This window comes from Schistocerca gregaria, chromosome 1, assembly GCF_023897955.1.
Source record: "Schistocerca gregaria isolate iqSchGreg1 chromosome 1, iqSchGreg1.2, whole genome shotgun sequence".
In the NCBI taxonomy this organism is placed as follows: Eukaryota; Metazoa; Arthropoda; class Insecta; order Orthoptera; family Acrididae; genus Schistocerca; species Schistocerca gregaria.
This window is the reverse complement of record NC_064920.1, coordinates 203,217,902-203,244,686: the sequence shown is the minus strand read 5'-3', so window position 1 is coordinate 203,244,686 and position 26,785 is coordinate 203,217,902. Positions and strand designations below refer to the sequence as shown.

At 40.2% G+C, this 26,785-nt stretch overlaps 1 protein-coding gene across 4 annotated transcripts in view; it reads right to left on the bottom strand.

Annotated features, from left to right (window-relative positions):
* Nucleotides 1-26,785, bottom strand: part of LOC126336805 (mediator of RNA polymerase II transcription subunit 13) — a 202,188-nt gene that overhangs the window by 8,250 nt on the left and 167,153 nt on the right. For all 4 annotated transcript variants that reach the window (XM_050000847.1, XM_050000856.1, XM_050000866.1 and 1 more), the window contains 4 exons: nucleotides 22,481-22,728; nucleotides 14,136-14,327; nucleotides 13,652-14,024; nucleotides 1,453-1,730 (listed from right to left, as the gene is read on the bottom strand). In XM_050000847.1, the coding sequence (XP_049856804.1) occupies nucleotides 1,453-1,730; nucleotides 13,652-14,024; nucleotides 14,136-14,327; nucleotides 22,481-22,728 (1,091 nt within the window). The remainder of the gene's footprint in view (nucleotides 1-1,452; nucleotides 1,731-13,651; nucleotides 14,025-14,135; nucleotides 14,328-22,480; nucleotides 22,729-26,785) is intronic.

Here is a 26,785-nt window from a genome sequence, read left to right as displayed (position 1 = left end):
TAGTTGTATAACTGCCTGAAATAGAAAAATGAAAACTAGTGCAAATGGCTCTAAATTTCAGAACCGTACTGTGTACACTTCACGAACTTAAGACATCTATTAACTGATTAGATTTTAAATATCATTACAACAATATAAGCAGAGTAAATTCTGTCTCTCACTTGGTCACACCATTGTTTCTAGCCAGCCTCGACAGCCAGAGATGGTGATCATGTGTGCGAGTTGTGCTTGTGTGTGTGTGTGTGTGTGTGTGTGTGTGTGTGTGTGTGTGTGTGTGTGAGGGGGGGGGGTGTCTACATCAGAAGCTTATTTGTTTAGGATCTTTCTTTCGCGCCTGTCTACGGCTCAACGTCTTCACTATATGGTGAGTAGAAATCTAAGCTTTTGATAATACTGTTGTTATTCCACTGTTTGAACTATATACACATATTTCCTTAAAATTTTGTGTGTGTACATGTTTTTCAAAATGTTGAACTTTTTGTAATTACTAGTGTATTTCAGCAATTTCATATGAACAAAAATGAGTACACATGTGGATGGATCCAATGCTAGACACACAGTTTTGAGACACAAATTATATATATATATATATATATATATATATATATATATATATATATATATATATATATATATTAAAAACAACGATTCCAAGACTTGCCAAGCGGGAAAGCGCCGGCAGACAGGCACATGAACAAAACACACAAACACACACACAGAATTACGAGCTTTCGCAACTGGCAGTTGCTTCGTCAGGAAAGAGGGAAGGAGAGGGAAAAATGAAAGGATGTGGGTTTTAAGGGAGAGGGTAAGGAGTCATTCCAATCCCGGGAGCGGAAAGATTTCCCTTAGGGGAAAAAAAGGACAGGTGTACACTCGCACACACACACACACACACACACACACACACACACACACACACACACACACATATGTAAGGAGTCATTCCAATCCCGGGAGCGGAAAGACTTCCCTTAGGGGAAAAAAAGGACAGGTGTACACTCGCACACACACACACACACACACACACACACATATGTGTGTGTGTGTGTGTGTGTGTGTGTGTGCGCGCGCGAGTGTACACCTGTCCTTTTTTTCCCCTAAGGGAAGTCTTTCCGCTCCCGGGATTGGAATGACTCCTTACCCTCTCCCTTAAAACCCACATCCTTTCATTTTTCCCTCTCCTTCCCTCTTTCCTGACGAAGCAACTGCCAGTTGCGAAAGCTCGTAATTCTGTGTGTGTGTTTGTGTGTTTTGTTCATGTGCCTGTCTGCCGGCGCTTTCCCGCTTGGTAAGTCTTGGAATCTTTGTTTTTAATATATTTTTCCCATGTGGAAGTTTCTTTCTATATATATATATATATATATATATATAAAAGGAATAACTGTTCTACACTGGCAGAAAAAAGAATATCTACAGATGTAATTTCCATTTTTTTAATGAAACAATTACCTGGGTGGTGGCTGATGTGGGAAAAACGAGAATATGAGTGCACGAAACATCCTGTGGAGTAGAAAGCTGGCAATTGACTGATGCTTGGCTGAAGCGTTCATCAGGAGTGAATTGGTCTGGCATAAGCCTAAGAGCAGAGTCAGGCTCTAAAGAGACCAGACAAGCACTTAACACACAAGGAACATTGTTTGGATACATTAAACTACACTGATTGCATATCTCTTTGAGATGTTTCGATGCTTTCAGCAGCGATTTCCGACTAAGCAACCAGCTCCAACCTGTAATGAGAAAGCTTTATTATAGAACAATGACAGCAATTTTCACAGTCTTAATGATGCAAAGTTTACACAGAAATAAATTAACAAGGAAATTTTCAAAGGTGTCACACAATTGTCTCTCTTTCTGCATTAGAACAAGTACATCAGATATTTATGGCAAATTTCTAGAATGAATGAAGTATCATTATTGTGATTTTAACTTACCAATTATTTACTGGATTCTACAAAAGTAGTTGTGTAATATTTCATAATCACACCCATATACACTTTGCCAATGACAATCTTTGAAATTACATTTAAAGGTAAGAAAGCTATCCAACAGTAATCTCCAGTAAGCTATAAATAACATACAAAGGTAATTAAAGTAAATTTATTACAAAATTATAAAAAACTATACCTTCTCTGTATAATCGCTATTCAGATTTAAGCATTTTACATATTTCTTATCACACATTTATAAAACCTCTGCATAAATTTCTGCCACCTGAGATCTCAGCCGGCCCATGATAGTATCTTGAAAGTTTGTTATAGGACTGCTGGGAACCAAACCATGTCTTTGCGTGTTTGAAAAGTTAAAAATCACTGTGCCAAGTCATGAAATCCTATTTAACACAAAGTTTTTGTCATTTACTATGCCAGTGTTTGACTATAGAAGGATAGGCAGGCACTTCAGTCATGAACATACTTCTTCCATTCTTAAACAAATGACACCACTGATGCACATTATACCTGGTCTGGGTAAAAAACAGATTTTTTCAATGAATGAGATTTCTGACACTAAATCCGAATTAGAGAACGAATTTCACATTCGGTACGATTTTTAACTGCAATGTTCATTCTGAATGGCTACTGTAGGGAAACATGAAGCAATACGGCTTTTTCGCTACAACAGCTCTAAGCGAACTGACCTGCTGTGGCAGTAAGTGAAAAAATTGATCCTTTTCCCACCCACTTTCCCATGCTATGTGGAAACTAAGCTTCCATTTCAGGTAGTAGATAATGTTTTGGATTGTAACAGATGTCTGAACACACTTTCCATGTTACAAAGAAGAGAAAACAAACTTGCATACCAATATTCGTTACATAATTTTCCTGTATGGTTAGGTACCAATACTGAGTGCTTAATGGGTATTATTACTTTTTCTCTGCTTACAAGCTCCATCACCTATTCTACCATCACTTTCCATTCAGTTACTGATGTAGGTTGTTCAGTATCACATTTAGTATGCCCAAATACAATATCAAAATACTGTTAATTTACAGTTAAGTATAATGTAATTGGAGAGAAACACAGTACCCACATTGACAGTTTTGAACCTCTTGGCCTGCAAGGTCTGGGTATTCTAAAAGGGTGAGATTGTTGACGGTTGGAAGCTCCAAAGTTAGGCATGTAATGGGAGGCCCCATGAAGAAGGGGAAGGAATCCAGCATTTGCTCTGTGTGCATACTAGGAGAAGTAATTCCAGATGCCTTGAATGGCACCCGGTGTAGCCAACAGCATGTGGAAGTCCACGTCGATACTAACAATATGTGTCACTTTGGATCGGAAGTTGTTATCTCTGATTTTGGGCAGCTAGTTGAAGTAATGAATACAGCTGGTCTTGCTTGTGAGATGATAGCAGAGCTCACTGTCTGTAGTATCATCATCAACAGATAAAGAGTGAGGTCCTTGGGTACAGAGCCCAGTGGAGGTTCTGAATCTAAGGCTCAGAGGGTTCTGCAATTGTACAGGCTGCAGATTCCTTGACTTGCGCCGTAGGATGATAGGTTTTCAGGTTCCACTATATAGGTCAGGGGGCCCGAACACACAGGAAGTGACTGTACAGGTAGTGGGGGCAGTGTGGAGGGGATTGGGTGGCTTTTTTACATTAGAGGATCTCAGGAAAGTGCAGAATAGTCTTCAGTTTCAAAGGATGCAGGATGAACACAGGAAGGGGGTAGATATGGCAATAATCAAAATTGTAGTTGTAAAGCGTCATAGCTGTGTTGGGAAAGAACTAGAGCTCCAAGCACTAAAAGGAGGCACTGGATCTCAAATTGTTATAAGACAGAAAGCTGGCTAAATCTGGAAATAAGTTCAGCCGAAATTTTTACAGAGGATTTAACCCTATCCACAAAGGATAGATTAAATAAGTTGGTGATGGAGTGCTTCTTGCTGTCAGAAGTAGTTTACCTTATACTGAAATTTAAGCAGATAGGTCCTGTGAGTATGGGTAGAGGCTATACTCAATAACTGGAATAAATTAATAATCGGTTCCTTTTGCTAACCACCCAACTCAGATGATAACAGTTGCTGAATAGTTCAAAGGAAACATGAGTATCATTTCCAATAGGTACACCCCCCCCCCCCCCCCCCTCATACAATTATTGTTGGCAATGATTTCAATCTACCCTCAACATGTTGACAAAAAGGTGTGTATAAAGTTTTACTGAATACTTTCTCAGAAAATTATTTTGAACAATTATTTCAGGAGCCCACTCGAAGTGTTAATGGTTGTGAAAACATACATGACCTCTTAACAATAAATAATCCTGAACAAATAGGGAGTATCATGGCAGATATTTGTATTAGTGACCACAAGGATGTGGTAGCTTGAATGAATATCAATATCCAAACCCAAAAATAAATACAAACTACATTTATTTTGAAAAAGCAAATGAATAAGCACTCTACCTAAAAGACAATCTCCACTCCTTCCAATTTGAATAGTTAAGTATAGATCAGATGTGGTTTAAATTGAAAGAACTAGTGTCTACAGCAATTGGGAAATATATACCGAATAAATTAATAGGACGCTGTACTGAACAAGTAACTGTTGCAGAAGCAATGAAAAAAGCACACCAAATTTAAAAGAACGCAAAATCCCTAAGATTTGTGTAGTTTTATAGAAGCTCGAAATTTAGCACAAACTTCAATGTGATATGCTATTAATACTTTCCACAATGAAACACCCATGAAATGTGGCAGAAAACCTAGAAAGGCTCTCGTTGTATGTAAAGTATACCAGTGGCAAGGTGCAATCAATACCTTCACTGTGCAGTAATGATAGTGGTGATACTGAAGACAGTGTCATTAAAGCACAGCAACTAAACACAGTTTTCTGAAATACTTTCACAAAAGAGAACTAAGTAAATATTCCATAATTAGAATCAAGAACATACACCAATATGAGTAACTTAGAAGTAAATATTCTTGGTGTATTGAAGGAGCTTAAAACACTTAATAAAGCCAACACCTCCGGTCTAGATTGTATACCAATCAGATTACTTTCAGAGTATGCTGATACAATAGCTCAATACTTAGCAAGCATATACAACCACTCGCTCACATACAGATCCATACACAGAGAGTGGAAAGTTGCAAAAATCACAACAGTACTAAAGAAAGGAAATTACAGACCCTTATCACTAATGTTGATTTGCAGTAGGATTTTGGAACATATACTGTGTTCTAAAAATAGAAGTCATATCTGGCATTTGCCAAGGAAGTACTATAGGCCATCTGCTGTCCCTAATTTACATAAATCGTTTAGTGGACACTATGAGCAGCCCCCTGAAACTGTATGCAGATGATGCTGCAATTTATCATCTTGTAAAGTCATCATATGACGAAAATGAATTGCAAAATGATTTACACAAGATATCTGTATGGTGCAAAAAGTGGTAATTGATTTTAAATAACAAAAAGTGTAAGTCCTCGACATGACTATTAAAAATAATCCACTACATTCTGGTTACATGATAAACCACACAAACCTAATGTCTGTCAGTTTAACTAAATGACTTGGAATTACAATTATGAACATCTTAAGCTGGAACAATCACATAGATAATGTTGTGGGGAAGGCAAACAAATGAATGCATTTTACTGGCTCAATGCTATGCTTGTGCGTCCCCGGCTAGAGTATTGCTGTGCGGTATGGGATCCTTGTGGCAATTATTAAAACAAAGGCATTTCTCACTGTGGTTGAACCTTCAAGAAATTTCAATCACCAACTTTCCCTCAGGGTATAAATATATTTTATTGGTGCCCACCTACACATGGATACATGATCAATAAATTAAGAGAAATCAGAGCTTGCACAGAAATATTTAAGAGTTTATTTTTCCCAAGAGGTGTTAGAGCTGTCAGAATGGTGGAGAGGTGGCTTGAAGGTGATTGAGATCCTTCTGGCAGGCACTTAATTGTGAATCATTCAGAAATTTTAGAGATGTAGATCACAAGACGCTTTCTTGTGCAATTTTTGCCAGAGGAGAAATGGATATTCCAATATTGGCTGGTGTGCTCTGCGTAGACAGCAACACCAATCTTACCACCACCAAAAGATTATGTGAGCCCACCAGTTTTTGAGCCATATGCCAGCATGTGTACTTGGTTCCTACATCAGTTAGATTCCTGATTTTTACAGTCTAATTACTTGTACTGAAAGCACATTTCACCAAGGACACTATTTTCAACATTCAAAACAGCCACATGTGGATGATGTTACCTCCCGTGCCACACATTTCTATGGCAATTCTTCTATATCACATAATGAGTCTATACCCGGGCCGCTGAAACATTGCACTTGACGTTTGCGTATGAAGTTGGCAGCGTAACAGAGTAACAAGTGAAGAACGATAGGCGCTAGGCGTTCAGCGTGGGGCGCCAGCCAATCACAGCGCAGTGAGCACTGCTGTTACTCACGTGCTGTGACGTCAAAGTTCCCGCGTTGCCGGCTTTGTTTAGTGCATGTGTATACAACGTGAGTTGTGTGTTGTTTACCGCGTGTTTTCGTTGTACTGTGTGCTATATCGTTGTGACTTTTGTTACGTTGTGAGTTTACGTACTTGGAAAATGCCACCGAAAAGACTTCGTTCACCTAGTGACAATCCTTTGCGTCGAGGGGTGCCACTAAACAGCCAGGCACTGGAGTTGCTACACAGAACTCGTGAGTTTTACGAGCAGGAGAAAAACTACGTAAGCATTCGTGGACAGCCATCAATTTCTGCCGACAAAGTGGTGGAACGTACGTCGAAAACTCTTGGTATTAGTGTAAGAACGGTAGTAAGTAAGGGAGTATTACTACAAAAATTTTGGAAGATACTGAAGTGAGCCGTAATGATTCCAAGCTGTCTGGATCTAACAACACATTTTTATCAACCCCGGGAAAGAAGAAAAAGCGAAGTCTTATCACAGATTTAGATTCTTTCCAGACTGATGCAGTTCGTAGGCACGTTTATGCTTACTACAGCAGAAAAGAGTATCCGACTGTAGCTAAGTTATTAATCTCTTTAAAAGAAAGTGAACTCTTCAGGTGTGGTAAAACATCACTAAAATTGTGCTAAAAAATATGGGTTTCCGTTACAAAACGCTAGACGGACGCAAAGTACTGTTAGAGAGGGCACATATTGTTACCGCTCGTAGCATTTTCTTGCACAAAATTGTGGGCAGAGACATTCATTCCATAATTTGGCTAGACGAAACGTGGGTTAATGCCAGGGAAGCTGTCAGTAAATGTTGGACGGATAACACACCCAGCAGTAGCGGCCATCAGCCGACGGGAAGAGGAGCTAGATTAATTGTGGTCCATGCAGGCTCCTCCAGTGGTTTTGTCCCTGACGCACTTTTAGTTTTTAGATAAAAAAAGACTGGTGATTGCCATGAAGATATGGATCACGCACGATTTGTTGAGTGGTTCAGGAACCTTTTAAAACAATTTCCTGTCCCTACAACAATTGTAATGGACAATGCTCCATATCATTCGGTGATACAGAACAAAGCCCCAACTACAAATGATCGGAAAGAAGTTATGGTGCAGTGGTTACAGGCTCGAAATATTGAGCGGATATGGGTATGACAAAGGTTCTGTTATATTCTCTTGTTAAAGAAAATAAGCCTACGACACCTACATACGTAGTAGACTAAATTGCCAAGGAGCAGGGTCATACTGTAATAAGGCTGCCACCATATCACTGCCATTTCAACCCTATTGAGTTAGTATGGAGTGACGTAAAAATGTATGTAAGGAACAACAACAAGTCCTTTACAATAACAGAGGTGGAAAAGCTGTTGCGTGAAGCTCTTGTGACTGTGGATGCAGCCTCATGGAGAAAGAAAGTAGAGCACGTCGAGAAGCTTATACGAGCAGCACAGACAATAGAAGGCATTATCAGTGGCCATGAACAATTAATGATTTGTCTTGCCGATGACGACGATGAAGACGGTTTTAGCGATGAATTGGACAACAGTGACGATGGCGAGCTGGATGGAATTGCGCCATTATCGCTGTAAATTGGTGAGTGAAAAAATTCTAATATTGGTTATTTATTGCAATTTCGGTTATTATTTATTTTGTAAACTACGTACATTATTGATTTTAAAGTACCAGTCGTCAGATGCTTGTTTTTTGTATTTCTTTGCTCCGTTATCGAAAGGGTGCGCATTGTTATGCTTTTACGTGCATTATTATACGGTTGTTTACTTCCTGTCATTGTAGTACAACTAAAAACGAGTTTTTATATACATTGTAATTGCTCAATTGCTTGCATTTACGAGACGGGACGGAAAACTGTATCGTCTGCTGTGTGTATAGAGGCTGCTGTTGCAACATCGCTATTACAGTATAGCCAACCTAACTAGACAAAAAGCGAACTGTCAAGTGCAATGTTTCGCCGGCGGGGGTATAGTTACACTGAAGCATTGTGCAACTTTTATAGGTTTTGTTATTCGAAGTTGTGCCAATGAAAATTCATGAAGAAAGGTGATGTCAGCACAGTGGCAAATCAACCCATTTAGTCAATTCCATTTGAGATTTCCCCACCAACATTTAACCCTTTCATTACGAGCGCCATACTTAGCTGGCATCCATGTGTTGCTCTGTGTGTGAGCGCTGCAGTTTGCCAGCATCTACACACTGATGTGCATGTACGAGCAACATATACAGAAGGCGTCAACATAAATCATTCTTCAAGCATTACAGGACACTGGAAAACAGTTATTAATTCTTTCAGGGTTCATAACATTAATTTGAAAATTGTATTTGTGGCTAAGTTTAGTTAGTTTTATAAAATATTTTACCTCCCTTTTAGAATGCTACAGAGGAGTTCAAAAACAATTTTATTCACTAACAGACTCACTGATTTAGAAAATAAAAATCAACATATTGTTGCATCACGTACAAAAAATAAGAAGAGAAAAGCTGTATGTAGTACTTCAGAATGAGAAGCAGAGAATATTTAACTCATTAAAAGTGACGGTGAACTAAGGACATCAGAAATATTCGTGTCTAAAGTACACAATTTTGCATCAGAAAATTCAGGGATTAAAGTAAACATAACTAGATCAGCAAAACTCTTAGATCACTTTCAGCTTTTCTTATCTGAAGATCTCATAGAATTAATTTTAAATGAAACAAATCACTATTGGTTTCGGAAATATAATAGTAACATAGACAATTCAGAAAGAACTGGAGTAGCCGAACTATACTGTCTGCTAAATCATTTTTAACAATGCACAGCAAGAAACTATCTTTGGTTCAGTATTGCAGTAAAGGCAAACTTCCGTGTAGCAATATTTTTGGAGAAGACCGTTATTTCAAATGATTACAAATGCTACATTTCAATCATGATGTCGGTTCTACCAATGATCGTTTGTACAAAATACAGAACGTCACTGATTTATTACAAAAAAAATCAGCCCATCATTTCAATCATTATAAAAGCCATGGACAGACAAAAGTTAACTGTTATATAAAGGGCAGCTGTCTTTCAAAACAATACATCCCGTCCAAAAGAAACAGATTTGGAATAAAACCTTTTGTTCTTTGTGACAGAGAGACAGGATTTGTACAAGATTTAATTGTTTATGTCTTACCATATACCCTGGTGGATACCAAAAATATGGATATTGGAAAGTCAGGAGCAATAGTTGAAGCACTTATGAAGCCCTGTTTTCTTAGGGCCATACCATTTACGTAAATAATTGGTATACTAGTCGAGCTTTATTTAGAATGCTACATAATAATTGCACAAATGCATGCGGGACCATAAGAAAGAGAAGGAAAGGAATGCACAACATTGATGAACGATTAAAAAGAGGACAGGTAATGTCTCGATCATACCAAAATTTATTACTCATAAAGTGGCTGGATAAAAAATAAGTCTATATGCTTTCTACCATGTACTCGGGTGACTTTGATATAATAATCAAGAACGGTGGGGGGAAAGTAGTTATCCAAAAACCTGTACGCCTATTCAATAGGTGCCGTATATAAATCTGACATTGTTATAAGCACTGTGGAACCAACAGAGAAATCTTTGAAATGGTATCTCAAATATTTCTTTCATATGTTGGACATTTGTATGTGGAGTGCCTCTTGCCTTTATAAACACAAGACGAAAGAACCAGTATCCATTCCCAAATATCAACTGCAGTTAATTTCGGAAGTACTGGAAAAGTATCATCGAAGTATAAAATGTCAACATCCAACAGGCAATAATCATACACTGAGATTAACAGGAAGACATTTTCCTTAGGTTTACAAATTGGTAGAAGGAAACAGAAATAGAAAGTGTGTTGTTTGCAGCGCAAATGACAGAAGATAAGAATCTAAGTACAGGTGTAAAAACTGTAATGTGGGTTTGTGTGTTGACCCTTGTTTTCAAATAATACAGAATTACATTATTAAGTATAGACTGGCTAGTGAGATAGTTTTTTAACGTTAAACAAAGATGAATAACATGAAAATAGAAAGAGCAGATGGTACTCTAGCAGAAGAACCACAGGAGGTTTTGAACAGTTGGCAGGAATATATTGAACGTCTGTATAAGGGGGATGAAATGCAAAGCGAAATTAAGGTTGAAGCGGAGCAATATGTGCCAGAAGATGGAAAGGGATTCGCCATCTTGGGAGCAGAAGTAGAAAAGGTGCTGAAGGAGATGAAGAATAGGAAGGCATGTGGAATAGATGATTTGCCAGCAGAACTGTTGAAGAGTCTGGGAAACAAGGCAAGAAAAGAAATAGTCTGCCTCTGTAACGAGATATATGACAAAGGGGAATGGCCCGAGGAATTCGCTGCAACAGTTATTATACCAATAGAGAAAGAGAGAAATAATAAAAAATGTGAAGACCACCAGACCATCAGTCTAATTTCTCATACAGCTAAAGTCTTGCTGAGAGTGTTGAATAGAAGGTTATATGGCAAGCTGGATAGAGGTATTGCAGAGGAGCAGTTCGGATTTAGAAGAGGAAAAGGAACAAGAGATGCTATTGGCCTGCTAAGAACTATAGGGGAAAGACATATGGAAAAGGGTAGAGAAATCTTTTCTGTTTTTATAGAGTTAGAAAAGGCGTTTGACAGAGTTCAGTGGAACAAGCTGATGGATATCTTGAAGAGGAAAGGAGTAGATTGGAAAGAGAGACGACTGATACAGAATCTATATTTACACCAGAAAGTAAGGATAAGGATTGGAAATGAAATGTCAGAAGGAAGCAGCATTGGACGAGGTGTTAGACAAGGTTGTTGCCTTTCCCCACTGTTGTTTAACGTATACCTTGAAGAGATTATTGCGAAAAGTTTAGATGGGAAAAGAGGAATATGTATTGGTGGAAAGAGAATAGAATGTATAAGATTTGCTGATGACATGGTATTAGTGGCAGAAAGTGAGCAGAGAGGAATAACATGCTCAAAGATCTGAATGAAGCTTGTGTGGAATATGGGATGCAAATAAACACAGCAAAAACAAAAGAGTATGGTCATCAGCACAAGACACAGACTGTCCAATATGAAAATAGGACAATTTACCATTAGCCAAGTAAGTGAATTTAAATATCTCGGAAGCACAATAACTGAAGACTTGAGATGTCACCAGGAGGTGAAAACTTGAATTGCCATAGCAAAGGAGGCATTCGACAGAAAGAGGAGACTCATGTGGAAAATTAGATAAAGGACTAAGGAAAAGATTTGGCAAATGTTTTGTCTGGAGTGTGGCACTATACGGGGCAGAAACATGGACACTGAGACAAGAGGATGAAAAAAGGTTAGAAGCATTTGAGATGTGAATGTGGAGGAGAATGAAGAGAATAAGCTGGATGGAAAGAGTGAGTAATGAAAGGGTATTAGAAAGGGTTGGTGAGAGAAGATGTCTGCTGAAGGTTATAAGAGAAAGGAAAAAGAACTGGTTGGGACATTCATTGAGAAGGGAGTGCTTGCTAGTAGATGCTTTGGAAGGATTGGTTTGTGGAAGAAGACTGAGAGGAAGAAGGAGATACGAGGTGATAGGCGACATAAAGGGAAGAGGAAATTATGCAGACCTGAAGAGGACAGCAGAAGACTGGACAGGGTGGAGATCTACCATGTGAAAACCTGCCTTTAGGCAGAACACTGATGATGATGATGATGATGATGATAACATTATTAAGAATCTTTTGAATGATCCCAAATTGCATTGTTGTTTATAATACTTGTAAAATCTTGGAATATATTGTTATGTAACGCTTACATAAGGTAACCTGCACATCAGCGTACTGACGTGCAACGTGCACAGTTCGCAGCACACTGCACCGGAGCAGACTGCCGTAACTAAGGCCGGTATTACACTGTCAAATTTCTTTGTCAAAGATTTGACCAAATATTCATCAAAAATATTTGACAAAGATCTTTGATGTGGCGCTAAAAAGGGGTATTACACTGTCGTCATATTTTTTTGTCAATGTTCAAGATGGCTGACAACAACAATTTGTTATTAACCGCAACAGTTGCCTGTACCACAATTGCACTGTGTGCACATGCGGAAGAGAAGCAAGGGGAAAAAAAAGGAAACGTACCTTGGTGAAGTCATGGGGTTTGACGACACGATAAAAGCATTCAACAAAACTTGGTACGTGAGCTTATAGTGGAGGACGTCAAGTCGTACATCAATTACTTAAGAATGGATGAGTATACATTTCAGTATGTGCTCAGTGAAGTGTATCCTCAAATCACAAAGCACAATACTCACTCAATAACTGCTATATCTGCAGGAGACAGGCTCACCTAACACTCCGATTCCTTGCTACAGGAGAGAGTTAGGTTAGGTTAGTTCCGGTCAGGTCTCCAATCTTCTTAATCTATTTTTGTATTCAGGCAGCCTCACACTGTAAATCGCCTCATCAGCTTCGTACATCTCTATTAATTTTGTGGTTGTCAGTACACACAAATTGTATTTACTGACAATGTTTATAAAAATACAATGACAAAACGCTGCAGCAATGCTAGCGCTCCACGTGGTAACATGTCACATTGCAGTGAATAGGACACAACCGACTTCTTTGATCAAATCTACAGCGAGGCCCTAAATCTGATCAAATTTGTTTGACAACAGATGATATTTGACAAAGTTCCCTATTATACCATCAATTTCTTTGACATAGGTGCAACTCCTTCAGACTACTACTAGGTGATGCATTTAATTTATGAAGCTGCTATAGTCAGACGTGTACATGTTATTGAAATGTTACAATTGATTCACTACACATCTGGTATTTTTAACTTAGTGGTCAGAACATATTGGGAAATTTGTGCAACCTATACTGTAGTCATTTCATTGAGCAGCTTGCTATGTACCTATCTAAGAATTATATCATTAGTCTCAATTTTAAAAAAGTTTTGTCCTAATTGTAATACATAAAATGAGCAATTTTTAGACATGTATTTGTGTAGAATTTTTTATATCTATTCCTGTCAACAGCATCTAGAAATGTAATACAAATTGCGAACAGCTCATGTATTTGATGCCAGACTAATCATTAACAATTTGAAACCATTGTTAATTTGAGACACTGTGATTTATGTAACTACAGAACAATGAGAGGAGTAATTTTAGTAACACTGGATCATTGTTCTTTGCTTACAGTATTTCCATTTATTATGAATTAAAAATAAATCTTAAAAAGATGTTACCTTTAAGTTCTCCATGTCCTATTCGGCCAATGCGACCCACCACTAACCGCCACGACTGTACACTTTGTGACATTACACTCAAAATGAAGTCCATAAGTTTCTGAAGCCCTACACGCCTTGCAGATGCCTTTCTTCTTCGACTTCTATTTGGAATATCAATGTTTATTACTGACGTTTCATAAATTTCACCACGCTCATCTGTGGCTGCAGTAAGCAACCAGCGTTGGTCTTCAGACAGACAATAACTCACATACAACACAGAACACTGTTCTCCACTAGACTGGCCAAATGATTCATTTGATTCTGCTTTCTCCTTAACTGGTGCAAGAACATAGGGTGGTGTGTAGAGACGATACGGAGCTCTGTTCTTTTCCTGCAAAACAAATGCTTTCGGTTACTGTTTACTAAACAGTTGTTCAAATTCAACTACAGCTTCTAAGTATACCACAAAGTTCTATGAAAATAAATAAAAACAAAAACTCACATCTTTTTTCTTCAAGAATAGATCAGCCATAGCTGCTGTGCCAAAACCAGTTAATGACTTTATATTTGATGTATGTGTAAGCAGACGTCGGCATTGAGAAAATACTGAGAACGCCTGCGCTCTCATTTGATCATTGTGTTTGATGTGATCACCCATCTTCCCAAGTTCCACTATGCTTTCTAGAGATATTATCTGTAACAAAACCAATGGCAAGTACACACTTAAAACAAGTAATATATGTGATCTTGTCTTAATAAGCATAAAAAAGCAGCTAAAGATTCTAGGCATCAACTGAGCAATGAAGTGATAGTATGGGTACACAAATTCAGAATCAGTCACTTCTTGCACTACTCACAGCCTAATAACAACTGTAAAAAAATAAAAACAGAATGCAATTAAATGAATGTTAATGTTGTTGTTGTTGTTGTTGTTGTGGTCTTCAGTCCTGAGACTGGTTTGATGCATCTCTCCATGCTACTCTATCCTGTGTAAGCTTCTTCATCTCCCAGTACTTAGTGCAACATACATCCTTCTGAATCTGCTTAGTGTATTCATCTCTTGGTCTCCCTCTACAATTTTTACCCTCCACGCTGCCCTCCAATGCTAAATTTGTGATCCCTTGATGCCTCAGAACATGTCCTACCAACCGGTCCCTTCTTCTTGTCAAGTTGTGCCACAAACTCCTCTTCTCCCCAATTCTATTCAATACCTCCTCAATAGTTATGTGATCTACCCATCTAATCTTCAGCATTCTTCTGTAGCACCACATTTCGAAAGCTTCAATTCTCTTCTTGTCCCAACTATTTATCGTCAATGTTTCACTTCCATACATGGCTACACTCCATACAAATACATTCAGAAACGACTTCCTGACACTTAAAGCTATACATCTACATCTACATTTATACTCTGCTAGCCACCCAACGGTGGGTGGCAGAGGGCACTTTAAGTGCCACTGTCATTACCTCCCTTTTCTGTTCCAGTCGCGTATGGTTCGCGGGAAGAACGACTGTCTGAAAGCCACTGTGCGCGCTCGAATCTCTCTAATTTTACATTCGTGATCTCCTTGGGAGGTATAAGTTGGGGTGAAGCAATATATTCGATACCTCATCCAGAAACGCACCCTCTCGAAACCTGGCAAGCAAGCTACACCGTGATGCAGAGCGCCTCTCTTGCAGAATCTGCCACTTAAGTTTGTTAAACATCTCCGTAACGCTATCATGCTTACCAAATAACTCTATGACGAAACGCGCTGCTCTTCTTTGGATCTTCTCTATCTCCTCCATCAACCCGATCTGGTACGGATCCCACACTGATGAGCAATACTCAAGTATAGCTCGAACGAGTGTTTTGTAAGCCACCTCCTTTGATGATGGACTACATTTTCTAAGGACTCTCCCAATGAATCTCAACCTGGTACCCATCTTACCAACAATTAATTTTATATGATCATTCCACTTCAAATCGTTCTGCAAGCATACTCCCAGATATTTTACAGAAGTAACTGCTACCAGTGTTTATTCTGCTATCATATAATCATACAATATAGGATCCTTCTTTCTATGTATTCGCAATACATTACATTTGTCTACGTTAACGGTCAGTTGCCACCCCTGCACTAAGTGCCTATCTGCTGCAGATCTTCCTGCATTTCGCTACAATTTTCTAATGCTGCAACTTCTCTGTATACAACAGCATCATCCGCGGAAAGCCGCATGGAACTTCTGACACAATCTACTAGGTCATTTATATATATTGTGAAAAGCAATGGTCCGATAACACTCCCCTGTGGCACGCCAGAGGTTACTTTAACATCTGTAGACGTCTCTCCATTGATAACAACATGCTGTGTTCTGTTTGCTAAAAACTCTTCAATCCAGCCACACAGCTGGTCTGATATTCCGTAGGCTCTTACTTTATTTATTAGGTGACAGTGCGGAACTGTATTGAACACCTTCCGGAAGTCAAGGAAAATAGCATCTACCTGGGAGCCTGTATCTAATATTTTCTGGGTCTCATGAACAAATAAAGAGAGTTGGGTCTCACACGATCGCTGTTTCCAAAATCCATGTTGATTCCTACAGAGTAGATTCTGGGTTTCCATAAACGACACGATACTCGAGCAATAAACATGTTCTAAAATTCTACAACAGATCGACGTCAGAGATATAGGTCTATAGTTTTGCGCATCTGCTCGACGACTCTTCTTGAAGACTGGGGCCACCTGTGCTCTTTTCCAATCATTTGGAACCTTCTGTTCCTATAGAGACTTGCGGTATACGGCTGTTAGAAGGGGGCAAGTTCTTTCGCGTACTCTATGTAGAATCGAATTGGTATTCCGTCAGGTCCAGTGGACTTTCCTCTGTTGAGTGATTCCAGCTGCTTTTCTATTCCTTGGACACTTATTTTGATGTCAGCCATTTTTTTGTCTGTGCGAGGATTTAGAAAAGGAACTGCAGTGGGGTCTTCCTCTGTGAAACAGCTTTGGAAGAAGGTGTTTAGTATTTCAGCTTTACACGTGTCATCCTCTGTTTCAACGCCTTCGTCATCCCGGAGTGTTTAGATATGCTGTTTCGAGCCGCTTACTGATTTAACGTAAGACCAGAACTTCCTAGGATTTTCTGTCAAGTCGGTACATAGAATTTTACTTTCGAATTCACTGAACGCTTCACGCATAGCTCTCCTTACGCTAACTTTGACATAGTTTATGTTCTGTTTGTCTGAGAGGTTTTGGCTGAGTTTAAACTTGGAGTGAAGCTCTCTCAGCTTTCGCAGTAGTTTCCTAACTTTGTTGTTGAACCACGGTGGGTTTTTCCCATCCCTCACAGTTTTACTCGGCATGTACCTGTCTAAAACGCATTTTACAATTGCCTTAAACTTTTTCCATAAACACTCAAAATTGTCAGTGTTGGAACAGAAATTTTCGTTTTGATCTGTTAGGTAGTCTGAAATCTGCCTTCTATTGCTAAACAGATAAACCTTCCTCTTTTTTTAATATTCCTATTTACTTCCATTTTCAGGGATGTTGCAACAGCCTTACAATCACTGATTCCCTGTTCTGCACTTACAGAGTCGAAAAGTTCGGGTCTGTTTGTTATCAGTAGGTCCAAGATGTTATCTCCACGAGTCGGTTCTCTGTTTAATTGCTCGAGGTAATTTTCGGATAGTACACTCAGTACAATGTCACTCGATGCTCTGTCCCTACCACCCGTCCCAAACATCTGAGTGTCCCAGTCTATATCTGGTAAATTGAAATCTCCACGTAAGACTATAATTTGTGTGAAATGTATTCCAAATTTTTTCTCAGTTGTTCTGCCACTAATGCTGCTGTGTCAGGAGGTCGGTCAAAGGAGACAATTATTAACTTAGCTTGGTTGTTGAGTGTAGCCTCCACCCATAATATTTCACAGGAACTATCCACTTCTACTTCACTCCAGAATAAACTACTACTAACAGCGATAAACACTCCACCACCGGTTGCATGCAATCTATCCTTTCTAAACACCATCTGTGGCTTTGCAAAAATTTTCGCTGAATTTATCTCTGGCTTCAGCTAGCTTTCTGTACCTATAACAATTCCAGCTTCAGTGCTTTCTATCAGCGCTTGAAGTTACAATACCAATTGCTGCTTGGTCCCCGCATGTCCTGACTTTGCCCCGCACCCTTTGAGGCTGTTGCCCTTTCTGTACTTGCCCGAGGCCACCTAACCTAAAAACCGGCCCAGTGCACGCCACACAACCCCTGCTACCCGTGTAGCCGCTTGCTGCGTGTAGTGGACTCCTGACCTATCCAGCGGAACCCGAAACCCCACCACCCTATGGCACAAGTCGAGGAATCTGGAGCCCACACGGTCGCAGAACCGTCTCAGCCTCCGATTCAGACCCTCCACTCGGCTCTGTACCAAAGGTCCGCAGTCAGTCCTGTCGACTATGCTGCAGATGGTGAGCTCTGCTTTCATCCCGCTAGTGAGACTGGCACTCTTCATCAAATCAGATAGCCGCCGGAAGTCAGAGAGGATTTCCTCCGATCCATAGCGACACACATCACTGGTGCCGACATGAGTGACCACCCGCAGATGGGTGCACCCTGTACCCTTCATGGCGTCCGGAAGGACCCTTTCCACATCTGGAATGGACTCCCCCCGGTATGTACACGGAGTGCACATTGGTTTTCTTCCCCACTCTTGCTGCCATATCCCTAAGGGGCCCCATTACGCGCCTGACGTTGGAGCTCCCAACTACCAGTAAACCCACCCTCTGCGAATGCCCAGATCTTGCAGACTGAGGGGCAACCTCTGGAACAGGACAAGCAGCCATCTCCGGCCGAAGATCAGTATCAGCCTGATACAGAGCCTGAAACCGGTTTGTCAGACACACTGGAGAGGCCTTCCGTTCAGCCCTCAGGAATGTCTTTCGCCCCCTGCCACACCTCGAGACGACCTCCCACTCTACCACAGGTGAGGGATCAGCCTCAATGTGGACAGTATCCCAGGCAGCCACAGTCTTAGTCCGATCGGGGGATGCGTGGGACAAGGTGGCCGTCCCCGACGAACCCCCATCCGGACCACCACAGTGATGCCCATTGGCAACAGCCTCAAGCTGTGTGACCAAAGCCAACACTGCCTGAAGCTGGGAGCAAAGGGACGCCAACTCAGCCTGCATCCAAACACAGCAGTTGCAGTTAACAAATTTCTCTTCTTCAGAAATGCTTTCCTTGCCATTGCCAGTCTACATTTTATATCCTCTCTACTTCGACCATCATCAGTTATTTTGCTCCCCAAATAGCAAAACTCCTTTATTACTTTAAGTGTCTCATTTCCTAACCTAATCCCTCAGCATCAACCGACTTAATTCGACTACATTCCATTATCCTCGTTTTGCTTTTGTTGATGTTCATCTTATATCCGCCTTTCAAGACACTGTCCATTCTGTTCAACTGCTCTTCCAAATCCTTTGCTGTCTCTGACAGAATTACAATGTCATCGGTGAACGTTTTTATTTCTTCTCCATGGATTTTAATACCTACTCAGAATTTTTCTTTTGTTTCCTTTACTGCTTGCTCATTATACAGATTTAATAACATGGGGGAGAGGCTACAACCCTGTCTCACTCCCTTCCCAACCACTGCTTCCCTTTCATGTCCCTCGACTCTTTCTGTACAAATTGTAAATAGCCTTTCATGCCCTGTATTTTACCCCTGCCACCTTCAGAATTTGAAAGAGAGTATTCCAGCCAACATTGTCAAAAGCTTTCTCTAAGTCTACAAATGCTGGAAACATAGGTTTGCCCTTCCTTAATTTAGCTTCTAAGATGAGTTGTAAGGTCAGTACTGCCTCACGTGTTCCAACATTTCTACAGAATCCAAACTGATCTTCCCCAAGGTCAGCTTCTACCAGTTTTTCCATTCATCTTGAAAGAATTCGTGTTAGTATTTTGTAGCTATGACTTATTAAACTTTTCACATCTGTCAACATGTGCTTTCTTTGGGATTGGAATTATTATATTATTCTTAAAGTCTGAGGGTATTTCGCCTGTCTCGTACATCTTGCTCACCAGATGGTAGAGTTTTGTCAGGACTACCTCTCCCAAGGCCGTCAGTAGTTCCAATGGAATGTTGTCTACTCCTGGGTCCTTGTTTCGACTCAGGTCTTTCAGTGCTCTGTCAAACTCTTCACGCAATTTCGTATCTCCCATTTCATCTTCAACTACATCCTCTTCCATTTCCATAATATTGTCCTCAAGTACATTGTCCTTGTATGGACCCTCTATATACTCCTTCCACCTTTCTGCTTTCCCTTCTTTGCTTAGAACTGGGTTTCAATCTGAGCTCTTGATATGCATACAAGCGGCTCTCTTTTCTCCAAAGGTCTCTTTAATTTTCCTGTAGGCAGTACCTATCTTACCCCAAGTGAGATAAGCCTCTATATCCTTACATTTGTCTTCTAGCCATCCCTGTTTAGCCATTTTGCACTTCCTGTCTATCTCATTTTTAAGACATTTGTATTCCTTTTTGCCTGCTTCATTTACTGCATTTTTATATTTTCTCCTTTCATCAATTAAATTCAATATTTCTTCTGTTACCCAAGGATTTCTACTAGCCCTCGTCTTTTTACCTACTTGATCCTCTGCTGCCTTCACCACTTCATCCCTCAGAGCTACCCATTCTTCTTCTACTGTATTTCTTTCCTCCATTCCTGTCAATTGTTCCCTTATGCTCTCCCTGAAACTCTGTACAACCTCTGAATAGTCAGTTCATTCAGGTCCCATCTCCTTAAATTCTCACCTTTTTGCAGTTTCTTCAGTTTTAATCCTCAGTTCATAACCAATAGATTGTGGTCAGAGTCCCCATCTGCCCCTGGAAATGTCTTACAATTTAAAGCCTGGTTCCTAAATCTCTGTATTCACCTGACCAAAAGTCTTGTTCCTCCTGCCACTGAACTTCACTAATTCCCACTATATCTAACTTTAACCTATCCGTTTCCCTCTTTAAATTTTCTAACCTACCTGCCTGATTAAGGGATCTGACATTCCACGCTCCGATCCGTAGAACGCCAGTTTTCTTTCTCCTGATAACCACGTCCTCTTGAGTAGTCCCCACATGAAGGTCCGAATGGGGGACTATTTTACCTTCGGAATATTTTACCCAAGAGGACGCCATCATCATTTAACCATACAGTAAAGCTGCATGCCCTCGGGAAAATTATGGCTGTAGTTTCCCCTTGCTTTCAGCCGTTTGCAGTACCAGCACAGAAAGGCTGTTTTGGTTAGTGTTGCAAGGCCAGATCAGTCTATCATCCACACTGTCTCCTGCAACTACTGAAAATGCTGCTGCCCCTCTTCAGATACCAGATACCCCTCCGTTGTGTTGCACCTACAGTACAGCCATCTGTATCACTGAGGCACGCAAGCCTCCCCACCAACAGCAAGGATTTTGCATTTTTGGCCACACTGTTATAAAACTTCATGGAACTCAGCAGTTCACAGGTATTGCAGTCACACTGATTTCATTGAACAACAATATTTTTTTAAGAAAGTGCTATAATTTTTAGAGGAAGATATTTAAGTCTGTGGTCATAACATGTGAGTTCCACATTTCTGTGGATAAAAATACTGCAAAAAAGAACAATGAAATTATACAGTAAGTTAACGATAAGCAAAGTGGTTTCTTAAAAGGTGAAAATGTTGTGTGTGCATGAGAGGGTTGGGGAAAAGAAGAGGGCAGAGAAGATACATACGTAGACATACAGAGTAAGAAGGGGAGGAGGTGGGGTGGGGTGGGGTGGAGGGGAGTATAGGGCAGAAGATAGAGTGAGGGAGGAGAGATATATCCGTGGGAACAACACATTCTCCTCTACAAATTCCATTTGTGTGTGAGAGATATGTGTGGATTGAGGTCCATTTGTAAGGCAAGAGAACAATTTAGTTAGCTACAGGTATCTCAAATAAGTGAAACTCATCTCCAGGCCCATCTGCACCGTCAAAGATGAAAAATGTCGGAACAGTAAAGCTATATCCTCTGTCAGGTCTTAGGAACAAACAGCAATGTTTTATATATTTTATACAATATATTCTCAGAAGTTAATGATGATGTGATCCAGTGCATGTGATAAATTTGTTTTTTAGCAGCATTATTTAGTGGCTGATGATAATTGGTAAGGAAATACATGATCGCCTGCCCACTGATGATCATAATCTGTCACATGGATTGGTCAATGAATGAAGAAATGAACACAACACTAAATGATGAGTAGCAATATATGGCATTTGCGAATAGTATTGATGTAATTCTATGGAGGGGAGTGATCCAAATATAGTGTCTCACCTCTGACGTTGCATATATCTATGCACATAATAGTTATTGTTTACTCATCCAGGAAGTAGAAACTCTAACTAGACCATTTATTATGAAGCTACAAGCAATTTCACCCCCTCAATGATTAAAACAATTTCTATGGATATAAACAAAGAGAATACCTCAACATGTTACGATCTGATTGTGTCATCACATCAATATTTTTATATGGAGATGGCAGCGAGTGGTTAATGGTTGAAACTGCTTACAGCGAATAACCATTTTTCCAGAAATTTTATTAAGAACTGCCAAAAAGGCACATAATAGAAGTACAAGTCAAATCTGCGACCCAAGAGTACACTGACTGTGGAAATAATACTTCAAGAACAAAGGATCTCTAATACACAAAAGAAGTAAGCATCTACATACTACCAAAAAACATTTATTGTTGTACCCTCTCACAGAAAGTGTCACTCTTTGATTGCACCTATAAGCCTTGTAAGATTTTTCTACTCATATTTAATAAAAATAGGTTTTCTTTTTACACAATTTACCTGCACAGTTATATTATTGCGCATATTCTCTGGCACATTGCTTTGCACAGCAATGAAGCATCTCAATAAGCCCAAGCAGGAGAGGCGCTGAAGGTCTGGACTGTCTCTTCCAATGGTGAAAGGATCGACAATGTACACAACTATTGCTGGGGGATCTGAATCATCATCATCATGACTGCAATCACCAGAACCACCCACTGAACCACCAGATAACAATGGATCACGAGCACCAGATCCTGTGTCACTATCTGCCAAAGCAATCAGAAGATAAACAATAATTACAAGACCATTTAATACTAACAAGTGCAAATAGAAAATTATGCCTTTTAAGAATATGTTGAAAGAGTGAGACAAGTAAGTACTAACATGAGGTAAATTTAGAATTTTTGGATCTGTACAATTTGTAATGTATGCTATATAATCAAATTCTGTTATTCAATTATTATCCAAGAAATCAAATTACATGCAGGGGACTACTACAAAAATATTATGTGAAATAGCATTCCATGTATTACACAATAAATTCAGCGAATCTTTTTGCCATTACATATGTAACAATATCACATTAACCAAGTAAATTTGCCTCAAATGCCTGTCGACTTACTATAAAAATTCAAAATGAGCATGTGCAGTTGCCTTTATAGAAAGTTTTGCAAGCAGTATTTTTGCCACTATTTTCTTTTTATGATCTATGTATCATATCATGTGCAGTCATATTTTTCTGTTTCATTCACAGGTAGTGATAAATCTTACATGTTTGCAGTCTCCAACAGTACCTAATTTCAGTTTCATCCTTCAAAAAACTAAGTCCGGAAGCTACACAGCTCTGAAATGGATGTGTTACATGGATAGTGATCATAAATTTAACTGTTTGCAATATTCAAAGTAAGATACTCTGGGTCATAAAACAAATTGTACATATAAGCAAGGATAAAATTAATTATTTATTTGGTTACTGCCTTAAATTCTTCTATCATACTGTAAAACACAAACAACTGAATGGCCACAATGAACTGAAGTTTATTCTTCTTCCATATACAAGCAAACTACAACTACAAACAGACACAAACACAGAAACAATTCAGGCACTGATAATATGCAGCTGCTGAGAATCAGTAACAACAAAATAGAGGGAGAGTGCCTGCTGCACTGCACTTAATAAAGACGAGGGCTCTGGTAGATAGCACGGAGAATGACATCCTGTGTGCAAAAGTCATCTGGCCCATTGCAGGTGGTCTCTGATGGCCGGCCCACATGGATGCTGTTGGCTGAATATTCGAAGCGTAGCACACCAGCTGCTTGGTGCCACGATTTGTATTCAAGTTCTACGCACAGATTTATAGCACGTCCTTCTCCCCTCCCCTACTCCCAGTCCCCCCTCTAAAAATATTTATTAAATTACTATAAAGAATAAGTGTTATGCTGATGGGGCATCAGGGAGACTGTGTAAAAGCAATGGTGGCAGCATCTCGACATCCAGCTTCTCCAAGTGGTGGAACTGTGCCAAGGTGAAGGCACTGGCTACACTGGCAGCGAAATTGCTGGTGGCAGTAAAGCTTTGTGGGAAGGCCCAGCAACAGGTGTTGGAGGGGGCGAGGCGTGAGGAGCTGGACCCCAGAGGAGAGAAGAGAGGCAGGAGGCGGCGACATCAACAAGGAGGGTAGTTCTGTCCGTTCAGAAGGGACATCCTACAAGGCCAGGTGCAGAGGAAGGAGGCAGCAACGGCTTATCTGCATAAGCAGATGCAGGAGAAAGCGTGGCTGGCAATCATAGATCATCTCGAATGGACTCTCCTGTAGCAAATTCATTTAGGGGCGCAAAAATCCTAGAATACCCGAGAGACAAATTGTGGATCATTATCTGCCATAAATATATCACGCAATCCTTCAATAGAAAAAAACAAAATTGGAGTAGGCCTGAATCATAGCTGTGACATATAAGGAGAGCGGATAACATGTGAAGCAGTGACAACCAATGGCGAGGAAGAATTTAGGAAGGGTCTCAGGAAATCAACATGGATATGTTTTCAAAGACACTGCATTGCAGACCATGGAGAGACTGAGCCTGTGGTGCCTCCTTTTGTGTACGAAATTGAGAGCAGGCCGCAACAAGATGTACACAGTCACCATCAATGACAAGCCAATGTGAGTGAGACAGGCCAATAACTTGGTACGCGATACCCTCCAATGTCCCTGATGTAGGAGCTGAAGCACATATCGCCAGAGGGTGGCCAGTATCAGAACCCTAGGCGAGAGCACATCCTTAGATAAGAGGACATCATCATCAAATAGCAACCAGCAATGAATGGCAGCAAAATAGTTGTGCAAAAAGGTGCTTGAACGAGAACAACTTGACACAAAATCGGATCAGCAGCAATACCAGCAATAACAGCTGCAATCCAGAAGCTCATAACCCTTCCATTGTGTATTGTGCCTCAACGCCTAAGTGAAAGCGCAGGAGTTCATCCCGATCAATAGTATGATCCGGCCCCGTCAGAAGCTGGTGCAGCACATCGGCACCGGCACTGTGTGGCAGGCCAAAAATGTATTTCATAGTTGTAGTGAGACAGAAACAAGGCCCAATCCCAGAGGCAATGTGCTGCTTTGTCGGACAACAAAGCAGAAGGATTAAAGAAGAAACCAAGGGCTTGTGATCAGTAATGAGGTCGAACTGGGACCCACACAAGAACACATGAAACTTTTTGAGTACATAGACAAAAGCAAGCGCTTTATTTTCAAATTGGAGTAGCACTACTGAATGGAGTTGAGCATTTTTAATGCATAATGTGTCAGACTTTAAGAACCATCCTCATATCAATGTGCGAGAATGGCACTGAATCCACAATGAGAGGCATCTGTAGCACAACCAGGTTACGGAATAAATTTGTGCTAGTAAGTGATTTTAATCAAAAATTGCTACTGTTCTTTGACATTTGTAGGGTAATGCAGAACTGTAACTGCAACAACATGACAATGTAAAGGCATAACACCATACTGATAAACCTCAAACCCCAAATACACAAGGTATGGCTGAAAAAAGTGTAACATGTCCAAGTCACGCTTCAACCCTGCAGTATATAAGACTATGAACAAGGAGGGTTATGTAAACATTCTTCCATGGATGCACCCATCATGACAATGTCGTCAAAATAGTTTATGCGCTCCCTTGGACATTGTCAGTTGTAAAAAGTACTGAAAGATCAGTGGGATACTAGCCACACCAAACTGGAGTTGCTGATATTGCTGTAACCCATAGGGCATGTTAACCACAAGGAGCTGTTTAGAATCCACATTTAATGAAAGTGATAAATAGGCTTAAGACAAACCAATTTTGTAGAAAAGCTGGCCTCCAGCGAGTTTAGCAAACAACTTGTCTGGGACAGATTGAGTGTTAACTAAAATTGTTGGAGGGGTGAATCTGTATAGTCAGTTTTTTAACAATCATGAGCGGGGTAGACCACTACGATGTAATAGGCTGTACGACACACAATGAAGTCAGCCTTTCCATGTTTTATTTCACTTGATAACACAAAGAGTCTGGAATAGGGCACACATGGAAAAAGGGTGGCTGTGCTGTAGGCTTCAGGATAATGTGATACACAAAATTGGTGACATATCCTAACATATCTGATAAGAGAGACGAGAACTCTGAACACAGAGAATGTAACTACTGGCAGGGAACATGGTCAGAAACCATGTGCATTGTATTCAAAATGGAAAACCCAAAAAAATGGAAGAATCCAGATGAACAAATCTTTGGTACCAGCATCAATCACTACAAAAACAACATTGTTCCAGGAATAAACCACAGATTTATACATAGTGGGTGCTGTAAATTTCCCCAAAATTGGAGTAGCTGCTTCTTGTAATTTACCATAGGTTAAGCAACAAGAGACAACACCAGTCATCCCAAATCCACACTAGTTTGCAAGTCCAGTCAAGTCATGGCTGCACCCAGATCCATTTATAGTCTGAGCAATCTGTCCATCACTCACACTCGATAAACAGTTTGTTGTTGTGACCCGTAAGCACTGGAGACACACAATTAACACCCATGCCCGTGACTGCAGGAAGGGGTTGGGAATGACACACAGATCCTGTATGTCTTTTTTCCTACAGTTGTTGCAAGTCACCCAGTACTTCGGGCACATGGCCCTGTCATTTTGCACGAAATACTATGGACAATATGGGAGCACAAAGCACTGCTGTTGCTGTGGCGGTTGTTTAGCACATGGCTGTCCAGTGCAGCACAGAGATCATGTTTATATGGCTGTCCGCTTGAACTTACCGACACCTGACTACCAGG